This window comes from Cibotium barometz, chromosome 62, assembly GCF_041138505.1.
Source record: "Cibotium barometz isolate CiBa-2024 chromosome 62, ASM4113850v1, whole genome shotgun sequence".
Lineage (NCBI taxonomy): Eukaryota > Viridiplantae > Streptophyta > Polypodiopsida > Cyatheales > Cibotiaceae > Cibotium > Cibotium barometz.
In genome coordinates this window covers 15,542,960-15,564,367 of record NC_141107.1, presented here as the reverse complement: position 1 = coordinate 15,564,367, position 21,408 = coordinate 15,542,960, and the positions used below count along the sequence as shown (strand labels likewise).

Genomic DNA, 21,408 nt, shown 5'->3' with positions numbered 1-21,408 from the left:
CTTTTTTAACTTCCAAAAAGAGTTAGCAAAAGATTTAAAAAAAATAGAAGTAGAAATAATACCTTTGTCTCTTCAAAAGCGTATGACCACTCTGGTGCAAAATCCACAATATTAAACCACTGCTTTTGCAATAATAATGGGTCTGGACCCGCACTGAAATGGATTGACCTTGGCAAAGACTGGTCTTTAATAACAGCTCCCCAACCTGTCTCTGGTCGCGTTGAGACGCCAATTAAAGGAACTGGACTCCCATCTATCCAGGTGAAATCATCAGGTAAACTCTCTTTTAAAATTGCTGGTTCAGACTGGATAAATTGCATCAAATAAGACATATTTGGTGACATCAGCCCATCATTTCTGTTATGTACTTCCTGGTCATTATTGTAGGGATTGTGATTCATTGACAAATACTCAGTCTTGTTATGCTGAGAACTCTGAAAGTCCTGTTTTACACAATGCAAACAGTTGATAAAACATCAGCATCAGTTACACAATCTCAGCAGATTGCCCTCACATTTTATTAGGATAGACACTAGAAAGAGTTTGTGTCAAAAAAACATAGAAAACTCCTGGCCTGTTTCATGAATGATATACCTGTTTTTCTTCTAGCAGGTAAGAATTTTTGGTCAGCAAAGCATTGGATTCCGGGTGATATTCCACCTGAGACACCGCCACCAAAGCCATGACTCTACAATCAGATAGACAGCTCTTCCAGTTTGCTGAGAAAAGCCATTACCTCTCTCTCCATGCTAAAAATGCAACAGATAAACCAATAAAACAAATTTGATTTTTCTAAAAGACAACTGAGAAAAGAGTAGCTCCCATTTTTTCCCTTTTGGAGTAGTGGAATGTTTTAAGGACAGTAGGGAACCCCTGTCCATTTTACTACTTGCTTTTGAGAAAGATGGAGTAAAGTTGATACTTTGTTGAAGGCACCCTACGAATGATGTTTTGGATTTTCATATGCTTGGATTAAGGGATTGTCTTCTACAGTTGCAACTTGCCCAGTCCCCTACTGATCCAACCTCATCCTCGACCTTCCCCCTCTGTCGAGATGGTCGGGTCATCATTGATGGCCGGTCCATGGATTAGCGGTTTGGGGCCTATGGGACACAGACCAGGCCACTGACAGAGATACACATGGCAGTATGGAACTGTAATGGTTCACTATGGGTGCAGCCTGGACGACTGGAGCATGTTATGGTGGGGAGAGACATCATACTTCTGACAGACACACATCAGAGCCCAGAGAGAGGGCTACCTCGAGTAGAGGGATTCCAGTGGGAGTCAGCATACAGGAAGACCACACGCCAGGGTACCTCGAGAGGGTCGGGGGGGGTAGCAGTTCTATTCAGACGGGAGCTACAGGGGAGACTGAGAGTGGTAGCTTAGGATCCAGAGGCCACATACATGTGGATCAGCTTACAGCTCTCACAGGACAGGGTTATATACATAGCCTTATGTTACTTTCCTCCATCAGGATCCTCCTATGTCATTACAGAGGACATGCCACAGGAGGAGGAGACAGGAGCCTCGCCATACACTTGTCTGTCAGAGGAGATTATGCATTATTCTACACTAGGGGAAGTATTTCTTACGGGTGACTGCCCACACACAGAGCAGACAGTGTGAGGTGTATGACTATGATGACATGGAGATCCTCCACCCTATGGATCCAGAGGAGATAGGGGCTAGTCGGGCATCAGAGGACACTGGACCAGACAGAGGACATTATGGGGGCCACTTACTAGAGTTGGGAGCCAGGCATCGTCTCGTTATTTATAACGGGATGCTACAGTGGCCGGGATCAGGAGGGCTAGCATGCTTCCCACATGGGGGTCATACACGGACCGGAGGCACGGTGGTAGACTACATTATGGGGTCGATGTATGATTGAGTGGGAAAGAGAAAGCTCTATTGCTGCTTTGTGGATTTCCGCAAGGCATTTGACACAGTACCACGAGAGAGGCTCTTTCAGCGCCTGCAGTCTCTTGGCATACCAGCAGATATGACATGGGGCATCTATGCATTATATGAGCAGGTTTTTGGGCGAGTCAGATACCCACGAGGTATGTTCGAGACTATTGCTAGCACCATTGGTGTGAAGCAAGGATGCCCACTTTCCCCCACGCTATTTGGGTTATACATTGATGAGGTGGCTGACTTCATTACACGGGGAGGCGGAGATGGAGTTGATCTAGCAGGTACCTCAGTACATATTCTGCTTTATGCTGATGATATTGTATTAGTGTCTGAGTCTCCAGGAGGTCTACAACAGCATCTACATGTACTCTATGATTTCTGCACACAGAGGGGTCTTACTGTGAACCTTGGGAAAACCAAGGTTATGGTCTTTCATACATCGAGACAGGGCAAGAGTCAGCTGACATTCACTCTCGCAAGACGCCAGGTGGAGGTGGTGACATCATACGTGTACCTAGGGGTTACCTTCTCCGCAGCAGAGCCACGCGCTTCACCATGGGTTCAGCAGCCAGAGCTAGCTTGACACAGGGATATGTAGCATTGGCTATGCGCGAGAGACAGTGCCACCATGCGCATTTTCAGGAGCCCCGGACGAAAGGGTGGCATGATACACAGCAAACCGTCAGTACCTCATGACATTATCCGAGCAGAGTTTGCTGCGCCTCCTATGATGGTAGAGGCCATATTCCAGACTATATGCTTGCTAGACAGATTCAGAGAGATGCCACAGGACAGATTGTCATACAGAGCTTTTGAGGCATCTGGACAGCTGGCTGAGGCACGAGACAGAGGATCATGGTATGCACAGGTCACACATTGGTTCTCATAGCATGGCCTAGACATGGATCATCTACCACCATTCTAGTATGACAGGGATGCACCACATATCTGTCTCTCTCATAGTGAGAGGAACAGAGTATTGAGACAGGACCTATGGCAGCTCTATACACGAGAGACATGGATATCGCCTACACAGCCTCTTCCATTGAAGATGCTATACTACAGAGATCACTTCATGAGTATCACTGATGATGGATTTATAGAGAGGCCTAGATACATGGAGGGCTTTTTACCACACGGCTCCCGAGTAGCTATTGGTCAGCTCAGAGTCTCATCACATCGATTGGAGATCGAGACTGGCAGAGCAGCACGGATCCCCCGAGAGGAGAGGGTATGCAGATTGTGCAGAGAGTAGGTGGAGAGTGAGGAGCATTATGTATGCAGATGCAGAGCATATACAACCATGAGAGAGAGAGAGATCCCATTTTATTCAGAGAGCCACATTCCCTACGCCAAATCTTTGAGGCAGCAGACCAGCGCATACTGGGGAGATTCATTCTAGACATACAGCGTCACAGAGAGACATCGTTACAGGCTAAGACAGCTCCAGAGAGGGGACGACAAACACAGATCACTACATTTTTTCAGAGATCCATCCCACTCCCAGCCCCTACACAGCAGGGAATTACTCTCTAGAGAGCAGAGACACTCGGAGCCCGCAGGAGACAGAGGACACCTGGCTTTCGGACACCACGCTTATACCAGAGAGAGATGACAGAGATCAGAGCTCAGTTTCACAGAGAGGGTGCGGAGTGACTGGCTCGCTTCAGAGCAGACCCAGGCATGTTCTTCAGGGAGCTGTGGACACCCCCTTCATTGATGTATACCATTTTATACCCCCAGTATGGTACAGGATGGAGCTAGCTAGGTTGCATATCATGATTGTATACTCCATGCATATAGCTTTGCATTCTCCTAGTAGTAGAGCTCCATCCCCTCCCCCACTCATTGTACTTATTGCACACCCAGATTCAGCTTTTTAGTTCAGTACTTTTTCATTTTGTTGGGATGACAGAGGATACCCCACACAGGTACATTGATTTGTCTCATAGGCCGAGTTCGGTCTTTTGGAAGACGTTAAAAAAATCTCTCTTTCTTTCTTTCTTTCTGCCTCCACTACCTGCTCCCCATCCCACTCTTCCCATCGGTTGAGTCTCTAGTGCTCGCAATTGCCACTACCCTCTTGCTACACTGGAAACCACCCAGCTCATTTTGTGTCGCTCCTTCTAGAGTTTCTCAGATCCAGTAAAAATGGTCATTGCAATGTCTTTAATTTCGACACTCACACCTAAGTCTCTTGGCACCCCTCCTTGACTCATGGGGTTCCAGGTGGATTATGCCTTCTCCAGGTGTCTCCCTCCCGATGCTAGCATGTTCTTGGAGGTGGTGGCACCCCTCAAAGTTTGTATCATCTTGCATCACTCCCGTCCTACCCTTATTGATGTAGGAGCAGCGGTGTTCTCTTTCCAGTTGAGCCTTGTCCGTGAGCGGGAGTGGATAGCTTCTCCATGGGAAGCACCCTCCGGAACTAGGCCACTGCCTTCTCTTACCTCTTGGGCAGCCTTCTGATCACCAATGTTGTTTGGACCACATCCTCATACACGCCACTTGTGGTTAGCAAATCCAAGAAACATAAAGCAGCTCGCATCTAGCTCACTGTCCAGCCATAGAGCCATTCTGGCTCACCATTGAGCCGCAAATGGCATCTGTTTGAGGGGTGATCTAATCTCCCATTAATATTTATGTTTTAATGTGTGAGAGTCAATAAGAGTTCGCTGCTAGGGTTGTCCCCGGAAAAAGATTTCTATCAAGTGTTTGTGCGTTTTGTGTGCCTTCACTTATAGAAGGCTTCGTGTTATCTTTTATCCTTGCAGGAAAGCTTTGGGTTGCAGTAGTTCAAGGTGGAGTGCAAACTGTACAGAATGGTTTATCTGGATCCACAATAAGCATCATAGGTGCCGATGTGACTAGCTCCTCAGACACCGATCTAGTTCCTCATTCCAAACTACCCAAGGACTTACCTTGTCTTTCTTGCTTAACATCAAATTGAAGCCTGTACAAACACTAAAAATTGGGGCTTTTCTCATTTTTTGGACAAAATTAACAAATTAAAGCCTCATATGACACATTGAGAGTCTTCCGGCTTCTCTACCTTGACCGCCTTCGGGCCTAAAATTACTGGCCAAGCATCAATAGCTTGGTGCTGGCACCACAAATGGCATCTGTTCGAGGGGTGATCTAATCTCCCAGTAATATTTATGTTTTTATGTGTGAGAGTCAATAAGAGTTCTCTGCCAGGGTTGCCCCGGAAAAAGATTTCTATCAAGTGTTTGTGCATTTTGTGTGCCTTATAGAAGGCTTCGTGTTATCTTTTATCCTTGCACGAAAGATTTGGGTTGCAGTAGTTCAAGGTGGAGTGCAAACTGTACAGAATGGTTTATCTGGATCCACAATAAGCATCATAGGTGCGGATGTGACTAGCTCCTTAGACACCGATCTAGTTCCTCATTCCAAACCACAGGAGGACTTACCTTGTCTTTCTTGCTTAACATCAAATTGAAGCCTGTACAAACACTAAAAATTGGGGCTTTTCTCATTTTTTGGACAAAATTAACAATTAAAGCGTCATATGACACATTGAGAGTCTTCCGGCTTCGCTACCTTGACTGCCTTCGGGCCTAAAATGACTGGCCAAGCATCAATAGCTTGGCGCTGGCACCACAAATGGCATCTGTTCGAGGGGTGATCTAATCTCCCATTAATATTTATGTTTTTATGTGTGAGAGTCAATAAGAGTTCTCTGCCAGGGTTGTCCCCCAAAAAAGATTTCTATCAAGTGTGTGTGTGCCTTCACTTATAGAAGGTTTTTTGTTATCTTTTATCCCTACAGGATAGCTTTGGGTTGCAGTAGTTCAACGTGGAATGCAAACTGTACAAAATATGCAACAAAATATGCAAGCAGATGTTGATATGGCTTGCACCTCTCAATAAAATGATCATGAAGGCACCTCTTAAATGCATGTCATATAATGTGGCAACAAGGTGTTATGCCAAAATCCTGGAAAGAAGGACTAATCAAATTATTACTGAAGCAGTAGCTTTGTCAGAATCTCTCTGATTGGCATTACTCTTATGCCTGTTATTTATAAGATGATCACTTCGAGAGTAGAAAAGATATTGCACAGAGGATTAAATCAAGCCCAATATGGTTCTGTACTAGACAGATAACATCTGTAATGCTTATGTGGGGATTGACCATAGTTGCATTCCATACCCATACTCATCCGATGAGTACCTTCAATACTTTCCGTACCACTTCATACGTATTGTACCTCGTACGGATAAGATCTTCGTACCAAATATGAGGTTCAATGTACAACACTTATTTGGCCCATTTTTTAATTATTTTAGTTAGTGGTCATTGCTCAGCATGGAGGCTAGATGTTTCTTATTTTACACACACACACACACACACTTTTTTTTTTTGTAATATCCAGTGCAGTATATTTATATGCTCATAAATTTACAAGATGGGAAGTCTCCGAAATGGAGAGTATCCCAAATGTCAGAAACATAAAGAGAAAAGCTCTAAGCAAGAAGCATCCATATCATCCTCATGGCGGGCATCATATAAGGATTGCCGTAATGAGGCTCGGAAGGATTCATATGACTGGTGATTTTGCCGATCCAAGTATGCCAAATTATGCTCATTCCAAATTGTCCAAAGAGCCCAATATCTCACCCAAGAGAGAAATAGTGAGTATTGGGACAAGGACCGCATAAATCTGCCAAAAAGCCAGAAATGTTTCCCAAATTTGTGACTCGGGAAACGGAGCCGAAGAAAATCTGAAATTCTCCTGAGAGGAGGATACTGGAACAAGGGCAGTGCCAAAGCAGATGAAGAACAGTCTCTGAGGGAGCCTGACATCTTAGACATGTGGAAGGTGCAATGTGACGTTTAGCAAGTGTGGCCCCCACTGACAATGTGCCTGTCAAACATCTCCAAAGAAAAAGTCTTTGTTTCAATGGCATTTTACACTTCCACAACATCCGGAGATTCTTCCGCCACCATGAGAGGGGCTTCCTTATATGCCATAGAGAATTAGCATGTTGGTGAATCCATGGGGGAGGTTGAAGAAGCCTGTAGGCTTTGATGGAGGTTAGGGCAGGAAGGGGAATAGGATGAATGCATGTAGTAGATGGCTGCAGTTGCCAATCCATAAGCCTGTCTGTGTCAGCCACAGGTGGAATAGGTAAAAAGGGACGCAATAAATCAGCAATTTTCTTCCATATCGACCTATGATGCATTCCCAATGCATAGGAAGCAGTGGCCTGAGGAAAGGATAAGACATATCCCCAATCATCTACCACATCATGTATGTACCTAATTCCCAATTTCATAAGATTGTATGCCCGAACGGGTTCCTGTAAAGCAAGTGGAGTGTCAAAGATGGCACTCCAATGAATACTTTCTTTCCTCATCGAGTTTGTCCCCAAGCAATTATCAGGAGCCCATTTGATCTTAGAGAGAACTTGTTTCCAGTCAAGTATGAGGGCAGTAGAGAAAGGACAACCAGGTATCCTCCCTACAAATCTCCCAATAACAACCTCCCAATGATCCATAATCCAATGACCATAAGCATAAGTCCTCATGTTGACACACATGGATGCTAACATACAAGTCCATGGCTGCTGTTGACGGAAGAAAGTATGCAACATTGTAGCCTTCCTTGCAAGTACATGATATCTTATATTGAGGACATTAAGTCCACCATGCCTCCTTGGGGAGCACACCATTTCCATCTTCATCAGTCTCAATGCTTTCACAGCAGTTTTTGTCTTCCATAATATCTCCATAGCTTGAGACATAAAAGCTGAAATATCCCTGGAGGACCAATGCAGCAAGGGCAAATAGAACTGGACATAGGACATCACAATGGATTGTACTATTCTGAGCCTGACATGAAGAGGCCAAGTAGAAATCTTCCAGTATTCCAGTTTATGTTGAAGTCTTTGGAAAATCCATTTTAACTGCTGCTGCTTTCTGGTGATATGCCATCCTATGGGATATCCCAAATGCCTGACCATATCTCTGGAATGCACCACCTGACCCGGCCAAAGAATAGAATGCCAGTCACATTGTTTCAGGGGGAGTAATTTAGATTTGTCAAAATTGACATGCAATCCCGCTGCCAACCCATATAAAGAAAGAGTGGCCATAAGCATGCGAAGTTCCTGAGGAGAATTCTGTGGCATGAAGAAGGAATCATCAGCATATGCTTGTGCCAAAAAAGATGTAGCCCCTGGGATTTTAAGACCAGTCATGTGTCCTGTGTTTGTAAGATGATCAAGATACATCAAAAGAGGATGGGTCGCAATGGCATAGAAGAGAGCACTAAGAGGGCAGCCCTGTCTAACTGATCGACCCAATATCCATGACCGAGACAGATGGCCCCCAAGAATGCACTGAGCAGTAGAGCCAGAATAAAGCCAGTAAACAGCATTTGCCATCTTGGGACCAAAGCCCAACTTTGTCATGATCTGAGAGATGAAATCCCATTGAACATTGTCAAATGCCTTAGCAATATCCACCTGCAATATAAGCACATCTTGATGCGAATACTTAGCATATTCAATTGCAGTCAAGGCATTGGATATATTGTCATGGATTTGTCTTCGCGGCACAAACCCATACTGATGAGGATGAAGTCCTGCATGCAAAATCCTGTGAAGCCTATGTACAATCATTTTGGCAATAAGTTTGTAAAGTACAGGCATCAAAGTAATAGGCCTCCAATCTGATATATGATCACACAGATGTTTTTTGGGGACAAGCTTGACTATGAGAGTGCGGCAACTGATTTTCTTGCCAAGGCCACATTGATCATTCGCAAAAGGACCTCTTTCAAATCATCCCAAAAAGAAATATAAAATTCCATCGTAAGGCCATCCCAGCCAGGGGACTTGTATTTGCTGAGGTGGAACAATGCATTATCAAGTTCCGTGTCAGTAAAAGGCCTCTCCAAGGTAAGAGCATCATCCATTTCAACTATTCCAGAAACATATTGAAGAAATTCAGTCCTGGCATCAGTCACTTGATTTGATGGGGAATCAGGAGCAGAAAACAATTTCTGGAAATAATTGTGGCATTCGTCTTGGAGATCAGAGAAAGAGTGAGTCCAAGAGCCATCCATTTTCCTAACCCTTAGACATGAATTTTTATTTCGAGTAGCATGCAAGCCCTGGAAAAAGGATTTTGAAGAGCAGCCCTTATCCATGAGGGGCTTCATTCTTGCCCTAATCTGCCATTTCTGCAATTTCCTCTGATCATTAACAGTAAGTTTAAACTGTGCATGTGAAAGGGAATCCTTTTCTGAATCAGAGAGTGGCCTGGACTGAGAAAATTCAGTCAACTGTTGTGCTGTCCTTTTTGCCCATTTAGCCTCATTCCTCCATTTTGTCATATACCATTTGCCATACTCCCTAATGACATTCTGCATACGAGAGACGAAGCTGTCCCAAGCATAATTCATGTCCTCCTGGGCATGAAATGGCAAAGGATGAATAGCAAATCTGATCATTTGCTGAAAGTTGTGATGTTGGAAATAAGCCCGATTAACATGCAATAATCCACTGGAGAGAAATGGAAATCATCCAGAGGCATGCCAAGCTGCAAATTCATCCACAATGGAGCATGATCTGACAAGCCCAATGAGAAATCTATAAGGAGATGAGGGCTAAAATATGCAAATTGTTGTGGATAAAACAAATACCATTTGTCAAGTCTTGCCCAATACGTAGTAAGTGCATTATGATGAAAAGTATATCCAGGGACTGACCCTTGGAGAAGTACCCATAAATCTTCAGCCTGCACAGAAAGAAGCATGTGATCCCATTTCTGCCTTTCCAATGATAGCATATGAGATCGTGAAGTGGTATTATCTCTAGGCAGAGGGGAATTATTAAAATCCCCACAGATGAATGCATTGGATCTCCATGGATATCTGCATAAAGAATCCCACAAAGAAGCCCTCATGGCAGAGGTCTGGGAGGCATAGACTGATGCAAACTCAAAAATATCACCATTGACATTGCATTGTCTGACTATCCATCTGCCACTACTGTCATTGAAGGCCAACTGAGGCTCCAACTCATGTCTAACCAGTATGCATACACCTGAATAGGTAGCAGTACCAGCATAATATATATCATAGCCGCGAAAAAAACCATGATGTCCGGCCATGGAGTGTTGATTATGCTCTTGCAAACAAACAATATCTGGCTGCATTTTATGTACATAAATCCATAAAAGCCTCCACTTTGAGACATTGCAGAGGCTCTGTACATTGTATGTAAAGCACTTAAGTGTTTGAAGCATGAAAAGGTATGTACAGTAGAGTTTGAGGATAAGAACCAGACATCAGAGAGGCTAGGCCTCTGCCTGCATAGGCTGCATGCCTTCATTACCCATGAAAGACATAGCATTTTCCCCTTCTTCTGAATCACATATGGGGATGCCCTTCTTCAGTACGCCCACCCAATTTTGAAGGACAGGAGCAGAGGCTGAAGTAGAAGTTTGTCCTGGTGAGGGAGAAGAAGCATCCCATTGACGAGATTGAAGGGGGCGTTGCTTCAATACAACCACCTTCTTGGGTTGTTTAAAACCGTCCTGATCAATCCCCACAGTTTCCTTCATCTTCTCTTTCCCTTTATCTTTTCCTTTTCCTGCAAGTGCGTGCACCAGATTGACTGATTTTGCATTCTTTGCTCCATTTAAATTTGCTGTCTTGACTTGCAAATTCTCATTCTTTTCCTGTGTTTGGGGTGGCAAGGCATTTGGGAGGGGCTGATGCAGAACCATTGGGCATTCAGAGGCTAGATGCCCAAACTTGTGTGACAGGCAAAACAAGCACCTGCAAAAACACCCCACTTCAATTCAAAATACTTTTTGCCCAATTGCACTCCCTCAACTTCCACTGCAATAGAAGGAGGGGTAGGTATGTCAGTGTCCCAGAGAATGCAGAATCTGTTACGGTTTCCCATGGGGCGTGGAGGACAAATGACCTGTCCCAAGGAAGCAGCCAAGCCAGGCAACTCTTCACGCATATAGTCCAGGAAGTTAGCAACCTCAACCCATACAGGGCAGTGATGCCGTATAAGACTTTGATAGTCCTTGTTTGGGGACCAAGGCATAGCATGTACCATTTGCCTCCCATAAAACAGGGGAGAGAACTCAAGAAGCCTCTGCTTGCATGAAGCATCTGATAAATGCACCTCATAAAAGCCTCTGGAAGCAAAATACACTCCCTCTACAAAGCATCCTCCAAGGATGGACTTAATCCACTGCATGACATCGCTGGCCGCGGGGATTCTTCCTGGAAAGAATATTATTACCGCAGTTTGAGACAACTTTCTGAGGGGGTTCACCAAGGACGGCAACTTCAATTTGTAGGTGACCTCTGGAATCGGTTTGCCCCATTCCTGTCGTGACTGCTGAAAGTCATCCTTAAGGGTATCAAACACATACTGAGCTTCCAACGTAAATGCATCATCTTGTAAAGCCGGCTCTGATAGGCGGCGCTTAGCATCTGCAGATCTTTCTTTTCGGGCATATGTACAAACATCTAAAGCTGAAGCCATTGATGGAACCACGGAAAGGGAAAGGTCAGAAGGGCTGTAAAAAGGAAAAGGCCGATATTGACAGAAGGAGGCTGTGAGGTTACGAAGGCAAGAAGGAAAGTGGAATAGAACAGTACGGCTGAAAAGGTGTAGGAAGGCGGCAGAAAAGACTGCGAAAGGTCACTACAGAGTTGAGGAAAAATCAGGGGGCAGAGAAAGGCTGAATAGCGCAACAGGGGGCATGAGGCAAGACAGTCTCGGCGACACACACACAGTAGGAGGAGGGAGCGACGAAATTGCAGGCTCACAGACAAGTAACTCGCAGGCTCGCAGGCTAGCAGAGTCGCAGGCTCACAGGCGAGCAGAGTCGCAAGCTTCGCATTCACTACACACACATATATATATATATCTCACACACACACACACACACACACATATGTATATATATGTGTGTGTGTGTGTGTATAAACGTGAACGTACTTAAAGTACTTGTCTTGATGCGTACTTTACGTACTCGTACCGTACACATACCATACTGCACCGTACCTAAAGTACTCAACCACTATGGCATTGACGATGCCAAATGGCAAATACTCACAACAGGATGTACTATTCACATAAATGTAGCAAAGGCTTTTGATACAGTTCACTAGGATTTCACAGCTGCAATGATGACAAAACTTGGTTTTTGTTGGGAATCAAGGTCTTACCTGTGTGTGAACCCACTCATATAAGCGTGGTAATATGTTTATGTGTCAAAGGCTATTAAGACTGAATATGTGTGTGCGTGTGTAGAGACTGAATATGCGTGAACATCCTCTAGCAAAGGAGTAAACACCCACTTATGTGTTTGTGTGTGTGAACCACCTCTTAGAGGGGTAAAAATAATATCTAGATATTTATGTGTGATGTGACAAAAGCAGTGATGTCAGGAGCAGAACGTTTGCACTTATAAAAGGTACATGTACTTCCCACTACTCGATTTGGACGACCCTATCAGACTGTAGGAGCTGGACATCACTGGCACGGGACTGCAAAGATCATCACAGGACCGTGAGGAGGTCACGGTGTATGGGAGATATTTCTTTGAGCTTGAAGCTGCACATGCTCTCTTTATCTATAATGGGATGTCCCGATGGTCCTCATCTGATGTCCTCACCTCCTCCCCACTCAGGAGATACTAGCACCGTAGACTACCTTATGGGGTCTCCGGCTTTCCTTTTTCCCAACTTCTCCATCCCACCACCCCCCTTTGAAGTTGACCATGCCTACCTCTCTTTCACTCTTACCTGCACACCACCCATCCCTTTGTCACCATTTGGCCACCCAATTGGTCCACCCGTGCTTTCTCGTCATGTATGTACATTGGACTGGTGTCCATGGAAGTTGTATATGCCGGGGATTGATGCCACTCATGTGATATTGTGGAATTGGCTTTCCGTTGGGATTTGTGCCTCTGTGTACATGCCCGGAAATGCTTGGTGGATTGGTGTTCCATTGGATCTGGTACCTTGTGTACTTGCCTAGAGCACGTCTATTTTGGTATAGTCTCATGAACGGGGATTGTCCATACTAATGCTACTGCATAGCATCTTTATGTGCTTGCTTGCAATTGAAATTGAAATTGAATGTTGTTGGTTGAGGACCGCCTAGCTACTGCATAGCATCTTTATGTGCTTGCTTGCTTGCAATTGAAATTGAATGTTGTTGGTTGAGGACCGCCTAGCTCCCCGAACCCTGACCTGCGCCCCTCCGCCTCTGTGGCTGCTTCGCCCCCTCCTTCCTTCCTCCATCGCTGCGCCCCTCCACCTCTGTGCCTGCTTTGCCCCCCATCCACACTCCGCCTCCCATCCTTCCTCCATCGCCTTTCGCCCTTGCCTCTGCCTGCCCTTCTTCGCCTCATCCTTCCCCACTGTTCGCCCCTGCTTTTGCTTGCCCTTCTTCGCCCTCCAGTTTGCGCTGTTTCGCCTCCCCTCCTTCCTCCGCCTCTTCCCTCTGCGCAGCCCTGTTGTGCTGCCCTTCCCCCGCCCTTCTTTGCCTTTGCGTCCAGCCATCTCCCCCTTGCTTCCCTTTTCTTTTTTGCTTTTCCCTTTTCCACCCTCCCTTCCTTTCCTCCGCCTCCTTGCCTACCTCTTCCCCTTGGGTCGGATTGCTCCTCATCCGGGTTCAAGTCGGCCTTTTTCTTCGATTAGCATCATGGCTAATCATTCTCCCTCGGCCGGGCGAACCATTGTTTTTTCCGAAATAGAGCATATTGGCCTATGTTACAGGCCATCGGGTCTGCCTTTCGGCTGGTTCTTCAAGTGCCCCCACTTCACGCCTTGCCGACATCTTCTGCCCAGGTGGTCACTGCCTCGGCGGATGCTGTCCCCAGGGTCATGGTTCTTGCCCGTGACATTGAGCTCTTTGAGGACTATGTTTTGCTTTCGGGCCCTTGTGGCCCTTTGAAGCAACGTATGGAGATTGCAGGTAAACCCGATCAGTGCTGGGTTTGTCATCAACAGGGTCACTTTGCTTGGATTGTCCTCGGGGCTCGAGGTCGTAGGAGGCCTCGTAAGCGTGCTTCTCAGGCGCCACCTCTCTTGGTTCCTTCCCGTCCTTCAGTCCGCCAAGTGTGGCGAGCTGTCTCTCACGCCCACCCCCCCTGGTGCGATTGATGGGAAGGCCTCCTTGGATCATGTACATATAGATGATGTTTCTGGTCAAAGGGATGTGTCAACTGATGCATCTTCGCACAGAGATGATATCTCAGATCAGGATGATTTTGTTGAGTCCTCTCTACTTGGAGGGGGCGATATCCAGGATGTTCAACATAGTGGGGATCATGTATTGTAGGATTTTCAGCATGATGCCATTGCCCTTGATGCCCCGCAGGGCGAACAGGTTTCTCGTACATATGCAGGTACTGTGCAGGGCCTCGGACAAGGGCATGTCAGTGGACTTTGCCCCGTGGATTTTCCCGTCCTCCAGCATTATGAGAGGCGTCCTCAGGCTGCCCATCGTTTTCTTAGATCGGGGGTCAAACCCTCTTCTCTTCCATGAGAATCGTCTCATGGAATGTTCAGGGCCTTGGAGGGCTTCCCACCCGTGGTAGGAAGCGCCTTTTGAAGGACCAGCTTCACCCTGCTGTTTACAGGAGGGTCTATGGATGTGCTTTTGTTGCAGGAACACAAATTGGATAGATCTCAGTGTGGCAAAACTGGTAAGATGCTTTCTGGCCACACCTTCTGGTCCTCGGCAGTTGGGACTAGAGGGGGTGTTTGTATTTCAGTGGCATACCTCATGTTATTGGGCACGGTGTTATCATCCCTGCTAGAGCGCAGTGGATCTTGATCATGCATGAGGGTCAGAAATTGGGAATCTTGAATATCTATGCACCTAACGTGAGAGGTGAAAGGGTGGCCTTTTGGGACACCATTACAAATGTCATTCCCCAGGTTGATCATTGGATAGTGGGAGGAGATTTTAATATGGTTGAGCAACCTTCTGACAAGAAGGGTGGATGCGAAGGGGGTTTACACCCTTTGGAGCGAACCTCATGGGAGAGGTTCACGCTTTCCTTTTTTGGCAAGGACTGCTGGACTGAGGATGATTTCCAGAGAAGGCCAAATTCCTTATCGCCAAATTCCTTATCTTTCTCTTGGCATAACCGCAGGAGCGGGGATGAGAGCATCTTTGCACGTCTGGATAGGTTTTATGTGGATGATTGGTCCTTGGATAGAGGAGGCACCATTGCTATTATGCCTGGCACCACCAAATCCGATCATTGCCCCGTCGTTTTGTGTCTCAGGGAGCCTGGGGCTCGCTCGGCCTCTCCCCGTGTCCGTATTCCTGACTCTCTTTATCTTGATGCTGACATTTCCCTTGAGATCAGAGAGATATGGAGATCTTGTGACGGTCCTGATCCTCGTCATAATATTGCGCTAGCTCTTGAGAGGACCAGCCATCATTATCATAGCACTGCCTTGTCTAAGAAGAAGGAGGCTCTGGACAAGGAGAGAGCTATTAGGCGTAGGATTGCTGCTCTTCAGAGGGAACATGAAAAGCATCCACATGCAACTTGGATTACAGACCTCTTGACCACAGTTAGAGCAGAGCTGCAGTTAGCCATGGACACGAGGGCTGAGTTCGCCTTTCATGCGAACGAGGCCTTTTGGACTCAGATGGGTGGCAGATGCACCAAAGAGTTTTTTTCAGCACACATGCCTTCCCATAGCAGGGATTCTGTGAGGTACTTGCAAGACTCACAAGGTGAGGTTCAGATTGAGCCTGATAAGGTGAGGGGTATTGCTTCAGAATTTTATCGGTCTTTGTTGACTGCAGAGGTGCCCTCTCCTCAGAGTGATGTGGCACGGCAGAAAGTTTGGGAGTGCATGCCCAGGCTCATTACAGATGCTATGTGTTCTTCCCTGGATGCCCCTTTCTCGAAGGATGAATTCCTTCACGCCCTTCATGCTGTTTCCAGTGGTTCATGCCCAGGGGATGATGGTCTTTCTCCCGCCTTCTTTATTCTTTTTTGGGATCATATTGGAGATGCTATCACTGTTGCCCTTCAGGAAATGTGGTTGTCGGGTATGATGCCTCCATACCTCACGGAGGGGCTGATTCACCTTATCCCTAAGAGTGGGGACAAGACTGACATCAAGCAATGGAGGCCCATCACCCTCCTTGGATCTGCTTATAAAATCTTAGCTAAAGCCTTGAGTATAAGGTTGCAGCCGATTCTCCAAAGGACTATCCATGATACCCAGAATGGTTTCCTCCAAGGAAGGAGTATATTTGATAACATTTTTTCTTTCTGGGAAGCTGTCGAGTGGGCCAAGTCTAGTCAGCAGCCTCTTGCCATTCTATTGCTTGATTTTGAAAAAGCTTATGACAGAGTGGATTGGGATTTTTTGGAGGGCACTGTGGCACACATGGGGTTTTCCCAAAACTGGATCAGAGGGGTGTCTTGCCTATACAGGGAGGCTCATAGCACTGTTTTAGCCTGTGGTGGGGGGCGCGGTGAGCGTTTTCAGATTTCCCGTTCAGTGAGGCAGGGCTGTCCCCTCGCCCCTTTACTGTACCTCATTGTAGCTGAGACTATGAGCAGGTTTCTTCGGACTGCCCCTGGTGTTGTGGATCTCAGGCTGCCTTTATGCACGGAGGAAGAGTTTTTGGACTCTGAGTTAGTAGATGATACGGCATTGTTCCTTGAGGCTTCACATGCTTGTTTATGTTCTTTCCGGACTGCCTTGGAGGCCTTTTGTTTGGCAGCACTATCAATTGGCATAAGTCAGTTGGTTTTTGGATCAGTGATTCTCCTCTTGCAGATTGGGGTACAGATGTTGGTTTTACTTGGATTGAGAGAGGATGCTCTGCCAGATACCTTGGTTGTCAGGTGGGCGTTGACATCTCCCCTGCACAACAATTTGCTCCAGTGCTCTTAAGCATTAAAAGCAAACTTCATCACTGGAGTAGGAGGAAGCTCGACTTGGCCTCTAGAGCTTTGGTGGTTAACCAAGTTTTGCTAGCCACGACTTGGTTTATCGCTTCATGCTGGATTTTTCATAAGGGCTGCATTGGCCAGCTCGTCGCCTTATTCGGAACTTTCTTTGGTCAGGGCTTGATGGAAATGCACACACCAGGGCTAGAGTTGCTTGGGAAACCATTATCACGCCTAAGCAGGAAGGGGGGATTGAATATCATTGACCCTGAGGTGCAATGTAAGGCTTTGCTTTGTAAGCTGGTTGTTAGGGGCTTTCTTCCAGGCACTGAGCTGTGGAAGGACTTTCTCATGCAACAGATCACGAAGTGTGTCCCTGTTCGCGGAGGTGACTGGACTCTCAGCTCACGCTTTATTTTTTCGGATGCAGTTCACTGCTCCCCTTCATCCCCCCTGGTTAGGTCCCTCCTACGGGCCTGGGACTGCCTGAGGAGTTTTTTGGTACACATCCCCCCGCCTTCAGCGGAGGAAGTTAACCGGCAGCCCATTCTGTGGAATGATTTGATCTTAGATGTGCATGGTAGGCCTCTTGGGACAGCTATGCATATTCTTTGGGCTGGCTGGGAGACCCTATGCCCCACAGTGCTGGCTTGGAAGAGGTTTCAGAGCCTCACTGAGGTACAGAGATTGGATTTCACGCAGCATTTGAGAGGCTCTAGCCGGAGGATTGCATAGATTGATGCAGCCATTCCCAACCACTGGATTACAGGATCTTTCTTGGAAGGCCGTCATCATTCTTGGTTTGGGGTTTTTTCTGGGACAGGTGTTCCTCTTCAGGTTATGGGTCTCCCCTTGCCTAGGGAGAATGATGTACCGGTCCTTTTTTCTGTACAGGATGGATGGCAGCTGGAGAGATGTGATGTGCAGGACCTTATTGAGGGACCCCAGATTCGTCCAGTCAGAGTTGTTAGCAGGTTAGGGAAGCACGTCTTTGTTGACACTCCCCCCCACCCACCCAGGGATGATCATAGAGAGTGTTAGCCTTTGGTTGTATGGTGGCTGCCCTATTAGACATTTGCATTGGGACCCCGGTGAGTGGGAGTGGAAGGATGCTTGTAACCCTTTGAAAAGCATGCCTTTTTTCAGTTATACGGTGCGGAATGCCAGACATCTTATCTTGGGACACATTCAGAGTGTCCCTACTCTTAGACCCCATTGGGAATCTTACGGCATTTCGACTGACATTCAGAGGGTTTTTTGGCGGAGATTGTGGCATTCTTATAGGAAGCCACACATTTCCTCCTTTATCTGGGTTTCTCTTCATGGTGGTCTGGCCACCAATCAGTGGAGGTCTGTTACTGGTGCTTGCCCAGCATGCCCTAGATGTGCAGGAGTTTCGGAGTCAGTTTACCATTGTTTATGGGAATGCAGGGAAGCACAGAGGGTTTGGTCTGCGATTGCACACCTCTTTGGTAGGATTAAGAGTGATGCTATTATTTCTTTTGGTTCTATCATTTGGTTGACACAGTCTGGGCCTCAGCTGAGATTCGAGGGGACTGACAGGAGCTTGGCCATTATGGTTAGGCAAGGAGTTGCTCGGCAGTGTTGTCTTCAGGATTTGCCACTTTCACACTTCGTCCCTCCGGCACAGAGGTTAGACAGCTCTTGGGAGATTATTGCTACCATCTCAGCCTGGAATATCTGGAAGGCTAGATGCACCGAGACCTTTGAGGGTACTCCCGTTCTTGTTTCTCAGTGTCTTTGCAAGATTTGGAGTGATATTATTCACACCATCATGGCTACCTGGGCCAGAATCCAGGGATCTTCGAGGGCTGCGGAGAGGAAGCCCGGCCAGTTTATGGGAGTGGGACATTGGTATCTTTTTCACGTCCTCTCATTCGGGACCCTACTGGCAGCATAGGGCTCCTCATTGGTTGAGATCTCCACCTTACTTGGTGTGAAATCTCCATTTTGTAAAATTTTTTCATACTTAATAGAAGTCTCCTTTCTGGAAAAAATAAAATAAAAAAAATTGAATGTTGTTTTCATGCTTGCTTGACCAATGTGTAGTTCCAGGTAAGGGGACACCCGCCTGTGAACCGTACGTGTGAAAATGTCTATTGACATGGTTATGTGGCATGTGACAGGTGGTAAGTATTGGTTATAAACCTAGCCTTAGGAATTAGCACTAATTTATAAGCGAGTGTGTACACACTTCATTAAGTTTTGGTGACCAAAACTCACTTATAAATTATGACCAGCCCAGTGTTCACACACATTGATGTCCCGAGGTGGACAAAACCCAATGTCCACTGCCAAGACCTTATCCCCTTTGTACAAAGGGAGTAACTAGCCATGTGTCCGTTCTAGCTTGCTCCACAAAGCACCTACCTGCTGCCACCTAAAGTGAACAACTCACCACCTCACTCTTCCCTCTCTCTCTAGAGGTAGGCGCCTCCTTCATAAGGCCTCTTTGGCTGTATTTTTTGCACTTTCTCCTTCCCAACTCCATATCCAAGCTTGCTAGGGTGTTTTCCAAGCTTCCAAGAGTGTTTCCAGGTGCTATTCACTCTCCTACACACTCCCAATGACTGAAATTTAGCAAAACAGCTCTCATTTTTGCTGTAATTTCTGGTCCTTTTACTGAAAACCCTAATTTCAGCCTTCCTTTCTCAAGTTGAACCATAGGGGAAGCTTTCCCAGGGTTCCTTTCATCCTCTTGAAGACTTTTGTCGCGAAGGATTGCGACAAAACGAAGATTTCAACACTCCAAGTACTTCCATCGCGAAGACTTTTGCTGTCATCGACTCTACTTGCAATTGGTAAGCTTTTATGCTTAAATATGGAAGCAAGTAGCAGGAGGGAGGAACCGGATTACAAGATCACATACCTTGTGTAGTGTTCTCTTGTCCTACGTGCTCTCTTGCAGATTGTTCCTACCATGTGTTGGTGGAACAATAGAGAGCAGATGGTAGGAAACATGGGCACTTGAGAGGGTAGTGTGAGTTGCAAGTCTACACCGACAACCACATTATTTGCAATGCTGTGTATTCATATGCATTGGTATGGAAATCTGGTCAGAAATGCCGGTGGTGCTATGTACTTGATTCTCCCAAGATCAATATACTTTATTTGAGGGAGAGGCCAGCTGTTCTAGCTCATTGTGCATCTCTTGTCAATTCAGCAAATTACTTCTTGTATTGAGCATGTTGTCCATTAAATCTTGGTGTATTTAAGTGTATTGATTAGCATTGTGTTCAACCAAGTTACATTGTATCAGAGCATACGGTTCTCTTTCACTTCTATTGTGAAAGACGATCACCGGAACACTAGTTATCTCAACACTTAGAACACTATGGACAGCCATACAGTGATTGTTGGAGATGCTAACACAAGAGGCGGGGACAATGAAAGGCATTGCTGCTCATTGGTGGCTCACGGAGAAGCTCTCACCGAATCCTGTTAGATCATGGGAAGAGTTCAAGGAGAGGTTCTAGGCCCAATTCTTGCCTCCCGAATGAGATAACAATGAAGTGGGATTGGGTGAAGCAAAATGAGGGGGAAACAGTGAATGCATATGTACAAAAGTTTTTGAGAGTGCTTTTGGAGGTGTCTCCATTCATGCATGTCACCGAGGTGGAAAGGAAGAGAAGGTTTCAATCGGGATTGCAACCCGTGTACAAAGCAGGACTACAAATGTATCCTGGTCACACCTTACACCAACTAATCACAGCCGCCACTGCCACCGAGCAATTGGAACTCACACTGAGTCGATCCAATAAGGCTAAACCCTCATTTCAAGGCAAAGAGAGGGCTGTCCAAATAATGGACAGCCACCTAAAAGGGACCAAAATCAAGATAAAAATGGTCCTAAGACTGAAAATAACTCTACCAAGAAGCGTCCCTTCAAAATTAGAGACTACGGTCTCACTCCAGAGCAGAAAAAGCAATATATGAGCGAGGGGAAATGCGTGGTAGCACCGAGCATATTGCAAATGCATGCCCAAACAAGAAGAAGTGTAATAATGCAAATGCATCAAAGCCCAATGTGCATATGGTTCCAGATGTGCAGGGCAACACTTCACATGATAACAAAGATAGGGTTGTATGTAAAGCTTGGGGACAGCTTAAGGATCAGCCTGCTTTGTTCATGTTTGATGATTGTGTAACTGAGAACTTCATATCTACATAGATGGCAACTGCTTTGGATATTGAAGTGAGGGACATGGGTCCTCAAATTGAAGCAGGGCCGCCTTTGTTGGTAGAGAAGTGCAGGTTATGTCTATTATTGGCAAGTTACACATACACATTCAAGGCTATGTGGATCATGAGGATTTTCTTGTGGCGCCTTTGAATGGCTGTGATGTATTGCTTGGAAAGCCTTGGCACACACGCATTGATCCCTGCAAGGCTTACAAGACCAACATGATCACCTTCATACATAATGTCACCAGCCTGGACATTTCCCAGTATGAAAGAAAGGAGTCTGGTGGACTTCAGGATGTCTAAATATTTGGAAAGTACTTTGGGAATGGGGGATT

At 46.1% G+C, this 21,408-nt stretch overlaps 1 protein-coding gene across 6 annotated transcripts in view; it reads right to left on the bottom strand.

The window, feature by feature from the left end:
* Positions 1–21,408, bottom strand: part of LOC147604177 (calmodulin-binding transcription activator 3-like) — a 162,936-nt gene that overhangs the window by 38,802 nt on the left and 102,726 nt on the right. For all 6 annotated transcript variants that reach the window (XM_086795557.1, XM_086795559.1, XM_086795558.1 and 3 more), the window contains exons 8-9: positions 595–660; positions 63–443 (exon numbers count right to left, since the gene is read on the bottom strand). In XM_086795557.1, coding sequence (XP_086651683.1) covers positions 63–443; positions 595–660 — 447 coding nt within the window. The remainder of the gene's footprint in view (positions 1–62; positions 444–594; positions 661–21,408) is intronic.